At 50.8% G+C, this 11,014-nt stretch overlaps 1 protein-coding gene across 1 annotated transcript; it reads right to left on the reverse strand.

Annotated features, from left to right (window-relative positions):
• Positions 1-671: 671 nt before the first annotated feature.
• Positions 672-4,910, reverse strand: LOC121015551 (T-cell surface glycoprotein CD1b-like). The gene is made up of 6 exons (XM_040452513.1): positions 4,076-4,910; positions 3,561-3,827; positions 2,717-2,995; positions 2,223-2,501; positions 1,888-1,981; positions 672-974 (listed from the first exon to the last, which is right to left on the reverse strand). The coding sequence occupies exons 1-6, from the start codon at positions 4,134-4,136 to the stop codon at positions 956-958; spliced, it is 999 nt and encodes a 332-aa protein (XP_040308447.1). The 5' UTR covers positions 4,137-4,910; the 3' UTR covers positions 672-955.
• Positions 4,911-11,014: the final 6,104 nt, after the last annotated feature.

Consider the following 11,014-nt stretch of genomic DNA (forward strand, 5'->3'; position numbering starts at 1 on the left):
GCCCCTCTGTGCTATTACCCTCCCCCCATCCTGCCTAATCGTTCTCACTGGAAAATCGAGGAGCAGGATCCTGTCCAGATGAAGCTTTGCCAGTGGGCTATAGTCACAGCGAGGGAGCAAGGGGTTTTCTCTAGAAGGCTTCGGCGCAGATGAGAGGATTGCTCAGTGAGAAATATCTTAGAAAGAGGGAAATCTAGAATATTAACTAAGGGGTTGGGGACAAGCATGGGGAAAAGACCATCAAAGTGGCAGTTATATCCACTTAGACCATTCTTACTGAGCAAATGCGTAGGCACAGAAGAGATCATGCCAGAGATCCGTCTGGAGCAAGCCCTTCTCCCAAAGAACTCACAAGTAAAGGGTGAAGAAAACCAAAAATAACTCAATGTTGTGGGTACAGAGTGAAGTAGGTCACTGCATGACACCGGACAAGGGAGGGTCATTTCCACTCCACCGCTAAGGAAAGCTTCCTAGAGGAAGAGACATCCCAGCTGGACCTCGAGGGTTAGAAAGTCATCCAGGCGGAGACAGAGAAACGGTGTTAAACATGCTCAGCATCTCTGCAAATACGATGATCCCAGCATAATTGGAGTTAGCTTCCTTTGGCAAATGACATTTTAGCAGAAGCAGAAAAGAAGTTTTATAATAGGAAACCAAAGGGACGTCACCAGTAAGGAGTATGCCATGTGTCATTTATTCTGAAACACATTCTTTCCCATGTCTCACACGTAGGAGATCAGGGTGAATCGTGCTATTGACACCATCTCATAATAAATTTGTGGTTTTCTATTATTTGTCTGCCAGTTATGAATAGTGATTTATCTCGCATCCTATGGGAACTCTGATGTGACCAACCAAGAGGATTATTTGATGAAATATGACGCGATCATCTCCCAGGCTGACAACTTGAGCTTCTGGGCTTCTGAGCGTTTATTCCAAATGGAAGAGGAGTCCATCAGATACTCTGATACGACCTATGAAGAACACAACCAAAACTTAGCTCTACGTGAGAGGTACTCACACTCGCATGTTCATAGCCACATTGTTCACCAGTAGCCAGAACGTGACATCAACCCCCATGTCTGTCGACAGATGAATGACAAACAGAATGTGTCCTGTTCATGCCCCAGAACATCATTCCTCAGCCTTGAAGAGGAAGGAAATTCTGACGCGTGCAACCACACGCATGAACCATGAGGGTGTTGTGTTGAGAGAAAGAAGCCAGTTACAAAAGAACAACGACTAATGACTTCACTTAGGTGAGGTCCCCAGAGTCACCAAATTCATAGAGACACAGCACAAAATGGTGTTTGCCCGGGCCTGGGGAGCAGGCGCTGAGAAGGGCTTGTTCATTGGGTAGAGGTTTCATTTTTCAAGGTGAAAAGAGCTCTAGAAATTGCTTGCACAAAAACGCGAGCACACTTCATACATTCAAAGCTGTGCATTTGGAGATGGTGAAGAAGGCAGATTTTTAAAATTTTTTTTTCTTAATGTTTATTTATTTTTAAGAGAGAGAGAGAGAGAGAGAGCAAGTAGGGGAGGGGCAGAAAGAGAGGAAGACACAGAATCGGAAGCAGGCTCCAGGCTCCGAGCTGTCGGCACAGAGCTCGACGCGGGGCTCGAACCCAAGACCTGTGGGATCCTGACCTGAGCCGCAGTCAGACGCCAACCCACTGACCACCACCCTCCCTCTCCCGGCCTCCCGAGAAGGCAGGTTTTGTGTTGTACACATTTCACCACAACTTAAACAATGGATTTACATAAAGGAGATGGGACTGGAGAGAAAGGGGAGGGTCTGGTGGAAAAGAACTGAGGCTAATGTGTAAATCAATAAAATGGGAGGACGGACAGATGCACAGAAAAGAAAGACTAAAAGTAAAAACTCACCGGCGCTTCAAAAACCACAATGTAGGAACCGTCAAAAGGATGAACAAGGGCACTATTATTGCCAAAGATATCAAGCCGATGGAGACGGGGTTTCCTGAAAATGGGGGAAGGACACAGGATGTCCCTTGAAAACCCATTCTCTGATTCTCCTGACCTTCCTTTGCCTACTTGATGGTCACGTGCTCCTGATGCTCAAGCCCTCCATGCCTCCCTCGCCGTGTCCCTCCTTCCCTCTCCCTCCTGGTCATGGATCAAGCCCCACCCCCGGCCAGTGCCTCCCTCTATGCCTGAGGACCCTCTTCTCCGGGCCCTGCGGGGCACCAGCCCTTTCTCACCCCAGTGGAGGACCACGTCCCGGCCTCCTAGACTGCTGTGCCTCACTCGGCAAGACAGGCCGGCCGCCTCCCCGGCCACCACGTCCAGGGTCACCCGAAGATACCACGTCTCGTCGGCGTGGGGCAGGACGTCGCCGCGCCGGGTGCCCGGCTGCTCCTGCTCACCCCGCATCCACGTCACCCACACTGGCTTTGGGTAGAAGCCGGACACATGGCACACAAGGAGCAGACGGCCAGGACCGGGACTGGGGCCAGTGGACAGCCAGGCCTCGGGCTTCACTGGGGCAGGAAGGAACAGGGAGAGCAACGGATTATGACTCTAGTCTAGAGGGATTTGGAAACTCAAGTTGGGACGGTGGCCCTATCTCCTCCTTTGGAAACCAAATAATTTATTAAGCCCTCTCTTGGGTACATCCTACTCCTGAACTTAAAGGAAATGGTGGCAGGTGAAACAGAAAAGCCTCGGTGGGGGGGGGGGGGGGGACAGGACTAACCTTGTCTCTGCAGTTCTGCCTTCCCCACATCGAGGACACCCAGGAGATACTGAGGGCAGGTTTCAAAGAGGAGCTTCCCCGCGATGTCCCGGATGCCCGCGTACTGATGGATGAGCGCGCAGATGCGCTGTGCCCGGCTTCCACCCTCCGGGGCGGGCACACAGGAGTGATTCTTGATGCTCAGAAAGTCCACTCCTCCTAACGCTCCCCGCAGGAAGCTCACCGTGCCCCCACCGGAATGCAGACTACAGCCTGCTATGCCCTGGATCTCAAAGGGATCTGGAGAGAAGGAAAACAGAGAAACGGTTTTTAAGCCGCACCCAAGAGAGAGACGGGAGAAGAACCTGGGATTTGCGATTCGGGTGGGGCAAAAGGTGTGAGGCGTAAAAGGATGAGCCAGGGTCTCGGAGAGCTTAGGACCAGGGAGAGGCACACGTGTCCCCAACGGTGGAGAGGCAGTTGTGATGGTGTGTGTGTGAACAGGGAAAGGGGGCAGCTGGGCAGGGTGAACGGGAAGAGTGCCAGGGAGGAGGCAGGAGGCTCCAGGAGAGGGATTGCAGGTAAAGAGGGCTCAAGCATCAGGGCAGGGAAGTGGGGCTTCTTGCTTGGGGTGCGAGAGACGCAAGTTACGCCCAAACCAACCAGGAGATGTTGCAAAGGGGACCTTCACCCATCAGCAGAGCGTGTGAACGCTCTGTGGGGTGTGGAATCTGAGGCTGTGGTTACTCCAGTCCAGCTAGCTGGGCACCGAGGGAAGGAGGGGCAAGGTCAGAGGCAGTAGTGGCCTACAACAGGAGAGAGACATGTCATTGAGAACCTCCCTCGACGAGAGCCCCGGACTCACATTCCATCTGGAACTCATGGGCATGGTCCTGTACTTCCAGGATGAACCCGTTGAGGTAGACCTGGAACACCTCCTCCAGCCCGGTCACCTCCTCCTCACTGAAGTTGCCTTTGGACCAGGGCTTCAGAAAAACCGCCCTGCCCGCGTCGCTGTCCCAGCTTTGGAGCTGTAAGTCACCCAGCCATCCTGAGCCTTGGTTCTGCGCCCAGCTGCTGTTGGCAAAGGACGAGATCTGGATGACGTGGTAAGAGGTGGGCCCTTGAAAGGCTGTGGGTGACGGAAGGTTAAGAAAAGTGAGCAGAAAGGGAGAAGCCGGGGACAACGAAAGAACGAAACTTGGAAAGATCCGGAGAAAAGGAACCCAGAGTCTGAGGAGCGACACAGAGCCCGAGACCTTTGCCCCCAAGGCCTTGGGCGCCCGCCCCACCTCCGGATGGGGGGAGCAGTGGTGCTAGGATCACCCGACCCTCCGGGTCTTTATCCACAGCCCCTCCTGGTGCTGGCCAGTCGCCCACCCGCCTCACCGCCGCCCCCCGGGCAGAGGACCACAAGCCACAGGAGCCACAGAATCAGCATCTCCCGGGGGACCCAGCTGCTGCCTCTCAGAGCTGCCTTTTTGGCTCTGGCTCAGCAGTTTCGCTCAGAGGTGACTTCCTCTGTCTCCCAGCTGGCAGATCTCTTCCTGGTCCAGGCTGCCCAGCAGAGGAGGGCCGCCCCTCCCGCAGCCCCGGGCCTCCCACTCACCGCTCGTTGTCACCCCGGCCCATCTGACGTCTGGTTTCTTGTCTCCTTGGCCCCCCGGGGCCAGTTCCCTTTCTGCTTCCTACCTCGGAAGACCCCCTACCCCCATGTGGTTATGAAGGGCCATTTCACCTCCCCACGCAGGTCCTTCCACGGCATTAAATAAGGGGGAAGTGGTGGACGACTCCTCCGGCTCGCCTGAATCTAGCAGGATGCTTTGGGTTTAACTGCCCCGCTGGACCTTGTCCCGCCTCCCTGCTCTGCAATTCTGTCGCTGCTCCCGGCGTCCTCAGTGGTTCCAGTGGCTCATCTCACCCCCCTTGTCTGGACCCTCTCACCCACATTCTCATTTCTGGGGTGCTGTATATATTGACAGTCATTTACAACAAGGCAAAGCATTGAAAACCCCACCCGGGCTGTAGTGCCACAAACCCAAATCCCAGAATCAAGTATGATAAATACTGCCGTTTAAGAATCCAAACAAATTCGTCTTATGCCACAGCCATTCTTCACGGGTAAAGATGACACTTTCTACTGGCATATGACCTTCTTTTCGGTGGCGCTCAGGCTTTGGAGTTTAGAGTAACAAAGCTTCTGCATGGAAACCAACTTGACAAGAAGTTATATTTTAAAAAAATTATTTAGTTAAAAAAATAGAGTAACAAAGCTTCTGCATGGAAACCAACTTGACAAGAAATTATATTTAAAAAAATTATTTAGCGAAAAAAAAAATAGAGTAACAAATCTTCTCGAGCCCAGGAGAACCTGGGGAGTCTCCTGTGTGTAGCTTCAGTCTCAGAGACAGATTTTTGTAGGAGGGTCCCGGGCCAGAGAGCGTCCTTCTCCTCTCGCAGCATCTCACAGCCTCGCTCTACCTTTCGGCCTTTCCGACAGCAAATAAACGATTCCTAGGTGAGCGAGGAGCTTGTCACTTTTCACCAAAAGTTCCAAGTTCTGGGTCCTGAGTTGTCATCCCCTGCCTTCTCTGCGAATGCCCTCGGCACATCGCAACAGTACATTGAGCATCCACAGAGGGAAATATATGGGCGCTCGTCCACATGTTGCCTGTTACGATAATTCTTGGATTTCCTCCCATCAGGAAAGCGTGACCCACTGGCATAGATCCACGTATCATCTGGCAGAAACGGGGTGGTAGAATTTCCAAGCACGAGGGGCTTTCGCGCACCGATCTTACGGCTGTCGATAAGCAAGTCCAAAATGAAGACTGTCACCATCTCTACGCCTGGAAATCAGTGGCTCCCGCCTCGAAGAGTGGCCTTTATCTGAGCCTGACTGCAAAGTCCGAATTGTGAAGTATGGAAGTCACCGTTTGGGTGACAGCCAGACGCCAGCAGAGACTTGACACCTCCTGCCATTAACATGGTTGGTTTTTTTATTTCTTCATGAGCCTTGAGTTTGAGGGAGAACACCCAAGATTCCATCTGCGGGATGTGGCGTTGACTCGCTGACCGGCCCAAAGGGTAAGAACTTAGTAGGTGGGTGAGCCCAGTGAGTAGATTAATTCTCCCACACAACAAACATCCTGCTGAGAGCGATGTGGCAGCACCGACAGCCGGTGGAGCTGGCCTCGGAGGGGACGCTGGCCAAGCAGCGTGGGCCGATCGGGATGCTGGCCCACGGCGTCCTGCATGGACTCAAAGAGAGACTGGGAACGGCAGCCTCCATTTCCGGGTCAGACACCTGACAGGTGCTCTCGTGCCCTCTCGTCCACCGTCAAGGTCGCTGCCACCACCACCCCTGCTCGGATGCAAACCCCACCGAAGGCGCGACCGCACCCACTGGGACGGGAGGTTGGCGGCCGTGAGGAGGCACCCTGCCACATCAATCCACCCTCCGGCCGTAAAGTCCCCTCTCCCAAATGTCCCGCGCCTCCAAGACAGAAGCCTGAGTGGACACAAATCTTCGGACACCCAGATGACTCCAACCAAGAAGACTCAGAAGACAGGGTCCTGCCTTTCCTGGTAAAGAGGAGAGAGAGCAGGATTAACGGGTGAAAACATCCCTGATTCCTCCAAGATCCCAACAACAAGAAATACAACAAAGATCCTCAAGTTCCACCCCAAAAGCAAAGAGCACAAACACCTCGGCGGCAAACGTGAGATGTCCGGAGCCAGTCGGGGCCCCTCCACCTAAATGCAGGCGGCGGCCCAGCGAGCTGGCCTCCAGCAGCCGCCTGAGGCCCAGCGCCGCCCCCGTCCCGCAGCCCCAGCCAAGGTCACGGTACCTGCGGGCCCGAAGCCGGGCAGAGGAAGCAGGCAAGTGAGCGGCCTGTAGCTGTATTGCTTTCTTTCAAACTTTGCGATTTTAACCAAGGGATAAAAGTTAACAGAAGATCCAAAAACGGCAGGCGTCTTGCCCTACTCGTTCATTTATCCGGCGAGTATTCACGGGGCACCTGCCGTTTGCACCTTTTTTAGCTCTGCGGTACCTGTTTAGCATCCAGACTCTCGTCCCCCAGCCCACCTTATCCCAAACTTGGAAGTGAGTTCACAGACTTCCTTTTAGCTCAGGAACCTTGGCTGGCTGAACTTTGCCCAGAACACACAGGTTCTTAAGGGCCACAAAGAACCTCAAATTTGAGCTGGAAGGGGCAATTTCCAGTGAAATGTACCTGCCTCCCCAGTACTGGGACACAGAGAGGTTGAAACTTCTTTTTTTTTTTTTTTTTTTTTTTTTTAGCATTTTAATTTTTTTTTACTGTTTATTTTTGAGAGAGAGAGAGAGAGAGAGAGCGATCAGGGAGGGGCAGAGAGGGAGGGAGACACAGAATCCGAAGCAGGCTCCAGGCTCCGAGCTTTCAGCACAGAGCCCAACGAGAGGGGCTCGAACTCAGGAACTGCAAGATCATGACCTGAGCCTAAGTTGGATGCTTAACTGACTGAGCCACCCACGTGTCCCTCTTGAGAGATTTAAACTTCTGAGACAGACTGATTGGAACACCCACTGCATTTTTGACTTATTGGTCTTTGAATCCAAACTGTATGTTTTGGGGATTCAATTTTCTTTTTTAAACACCTTTGTTCCTGTAGGTTTACTTTGCTTTTTGCTGTTGTCTATCTTTTATGAGTGCATATGTTGGGGTCCGTACAATGCTTCTATCTATAGAGCAGACAGAGGTCCCAGTAGGTCTGGATTTCAAATTCTAGTGTCAAATTCTAATTTACTGTTTTCCCACATCTACTATTGAAAAGGAAACGTCTAGGGGCGCCTGGGTGGCGCAGTCGGTTAAGCGTCCGACCTCAGCCAGGTCGCGATCTCGCGATCTCGCGGGATCTCGTGATCTCGCGGTCCGTGAGTTCGAGCCCCGCGTCGGGCTCTGGGCTGATGGCTCAGAGCCTGGAGCCTGTTTCCGATTCTGTGTCTCCCTCCCTCTCTGCCCCTCCCCCATCCATGCTCTGTCTCTCTCTGTCCCAAAAATAAACGTTGAAAAAAAAAAAAAAAAAGAAAAGGAAACGTCTATTATTCTATTTGTTATTACCTTGTAGGCTTTTTTTTTTTTTTCTCCAAAGATTTTCCATCTCTCCTTCCATTCTTTTCCAATGGAACATCTCATACTTAGACTCCAAAATTTCGGATTATCTAATTGCTTATCTGTTTTGCTGTTGAGGTGAAACACAATATAAAACAAGCCAGCTCAGTGGAATTTAGTACATTACAATGTTGTGCAACCACCAGCTCGAACAACTTGCCCAAAATTTATATTACCCAAGGGACTATCCCACAGCCATTATGCGGTCACCTACCCCCACCCTTCCCCCAGGCCAATCCCCTATTAGTTCCTAATCCTCTTTCGGTCTCTGTGGACTTACTGTTGTATTTCATAGGAACAGAATTAACGCAACCTGGTTTCTTTTCCCCCAAACATCATGTTTTTGAGGCACATCCACGCTGTGTTATTTTTCATTCCTTTTTATGGCTGAATGATGTTCCATTCTATGTAACTACCACATTTTGTGCAGTCATTTACTCACCGATGGGTATTTGGGCTGTTTCTCCCTATTCACTCTTCATTATTGCGAATAGTGCTGCCACGAACTTTTGCGTACATTTATCTGAACATCTGTCTTTAGGTTTTACGGGGATATACCTAGAAGTGGAAGGTCTCGTCATATGGTTAATTCTACGCTTAGCTTTTTGGGGAAATGCCAAACCATTTTCCACAGAGGCAGTGCCACTTTGCATTCCCACCGGCGATACAAGAGGGCTGAAATTTTACATAGATAGATACTCTACTAGAAGTAAAAACTAATGCATTTTTATTTTTATTTTTTTTTAACGTTTATTTATTTTTGAGACAGAGAGAGACACACAGCATGAACGGGGGAGGGGCAGAGAGAGAGGGAGACACAGAACCGGAAGCAGGCTCCAGGCTCTGAGCCATCAGCCCAGAGCCTGACGCGGGGCTCAAACTCACGGACTGTGAGATCGTGACCTGAGCTGAAGTTGGACGCTTAACCGACTGAGCCACCCAGGCGCCCCTTATTTTTATTTTTAATGTTATTTTAAAATTTTTTAAGTGTTTATTTATTTTAGAGAGAGAGGGAGGGAGGGAGGGAGGGAGGGAGCACAAGTGGGGGAGGGGAAGAGAGAGAAGGAGACCCAGAATCCGAAGCAGGCTCCAAGCTCCGAGCCACCAGCACAGAGCCCGATGTGGGGCTCGAACCCACAAACCGTGAGATCGTGACTTGAGCCGAAGTCGGATGCTTGACGGACTGAGCCACCCAGGTGCCCCTGATTATCAAATTTTATAATATACGACTTATTATCTCTAATCGCAAAGTGGGCTGGTCAGCACCCACAAAGAGCTCTCATGCCTTTGACATCTTCCGCCTTCTTTTTTGTTTGCTTTTGCTTAGTTTCTTTAGAATTTCTCAATCCTTCCAGGTTGTAATCTCCTAAAATTTTAATAACAATGTTGTTTCCAAATGCCGCACTTAAAGTTTACATTTTAACCGTCCCTTCATACCATTTTCTGTGGAACACAGCATCCCTGCCCAGCACCCCCACCCCTGGCCCTGAGGACGACTGTCCCCGCGTGGGGGCCGTGGGGCTGGACCGCCGCTCTCCCCATAAACCGCTCACAGGGAGCACCCCTCGCGTTCCCTGCTCCCGGCCTTCCTGCAAGAACACGCTTGACCAGCTGCCGCTCTCGCTCATAATCTTGAAAAATAAAAGGTGTTTGTGACTTCAGAGCCTGGATTCCTGTCGGCCACTAAAGCTTGAAGGGAGGTGTAGTTGGTGTTTCTCTCTTTCCCCAAGTGACTTTAACTGTCATTTTAACCCAAAGGATTAATAAAAGTTCTTCCAGCATTCCGTTCTAGGACCTTCACCTTTCGCTGAAAGGGGGGCCTCCGCACACAGACTATATTTTTGCAAAGCCCCTGGCTTGAGCCACTCCTTTCCTGATGGCAGTTGGGCACAGCAGCACATGCCTTATTTCTTTGAAGACATAACATTTGTGACACTCGCTTCCTGGCCTCTCCCTACCATCTGCCCACTCTGTGTCTGCTGTAACCCTCACGGTTCAGACCAAAATGTCCGTTCTGGGAGCCAATCACATGTCTACACGGGGGCCTCTTAAAACCGTCCTGTGGGCGCCGAGCCCCCAGGTATAAAGGACGCTGACAGTGACGTTCTCACATCCTCCCCTCTGGATAACAACACAACCTTTGCTGGTTATTCTCTCCCCTCTTGGTTCAGAAGGAAGAGGCAAAGAGGAGGCCCGAGAAGTTTGGCTTCGCTCACCGCATGCTCTGATTCTACGGGAGGTAGGGGGGCTCAGCCTGGAGGTGACAGTGGAGCAGGGGCTGCCCTGACTTCACGCCCAGCTGTGCAGTTTGCCAGAATGAGTGCTTGTAACGAATGATCTCCACTAGGCCAACGGAAAGCTGTTTTCTGGTTGGTCATTTTCTTATGTCTCGACATTAAAAGATTGATACGTGAAAAAAAAAAAAAAGAATACCATAATGAGTTCACATTTGTATAAATTTCTTTTCAAGTCCAGAACCACAGAGTTTTATTCCTTTAACTCACAGCAACTTCTTCTCCCATGAGGAAAAACTGGCCGCCGATGAACCAACACAAATACGTCCTCACCCACCCGACTCTATGCTACATCCCATTAGACCACACATGCAAGATGGTCTTAGGGCAATACCAACACCATCATGAACAATATGATTACCAGAAACAAGGTAAATATTGTTTTCTGACCCTGGGGTAGATCCCCTGTAGATAAGTAAACTGTTCTGCTTTAAAGGAGCTTGAAATAGTTCCAGACTTACGGCTTGTCACCATCTTGACAAGTGGTTACGAGTAGTGTTGCATTTTGCTTTCAGTGGCTAGGAAAGGAAACTCTTGCTTGTTTGATTTATAATATTACAAAATGTTCACAGGGAGCAAGGTGTCCAGAGTGGCTGGGTAAGGGGCTCAGCACGTTCTTTCCCTAACTATCGGTGATGACAAAGGACATGATTTTCTAAATAAGCAATTTCAGAATTCTGGAAAATGACCAGAGATATACAATAGCTTGAGAAGTACTTACTCCAGAGCTACCTTACCCTCAGCAAGAACACAAGAGTGACTGACGCCAGCCTGCTCCCATCCCTCCCCTGGCTTGGTGATTCTGGAAGCCAAGGACCTACGGTTTTGCTGTCACCGGAAGGGTGTACCCACCCTGGAGCTCTGCAGAG

The sequence above is a fragment of the Herpailurus yagouaroundi genome, unplaced genomic scaffold, assembly GCF_014898765.1.
Source record: "Herpailurus yagouaroundi ecotype Mexico unplaced genomic scaffold, PumYag 207, whole genome shotgun sequence".
NCBI lineage: Eukaryota > Metazoa > Chordata > Mammalia > Carnivora > Felidae > Herpailurus > Herpailurus yagouaroundi.

What these genes read in the sequence shown, in the direction of transcription:
- LOC121015551 (XM_040452513.1), bottom strand. Translation starts at nt 4,136, where the DNA reads ATGCTGATTCTGTGGCTCCTGTGGCTTGTGGTCCTCTGCCCGGGGGGC. An exon ending in GGCAGAACTGCAGAGACAAG is followed by an intron (nt 2,502 to 2,716) that starts GTTAGTCCTGTC and finishes TTCCTGCCCCAG; the next exon opens with TGAAGCCCGAGGCCTGGCTG. An exon ending in GGACGTGGTCCTCCACTGGG is followed by an intron (nt 1,982 to 2,222) that starts GTGAGAAAGGGC and finishes CCCCATTTTCAG; the next exon opens with GAAACCCCGTCTCCATCGGC.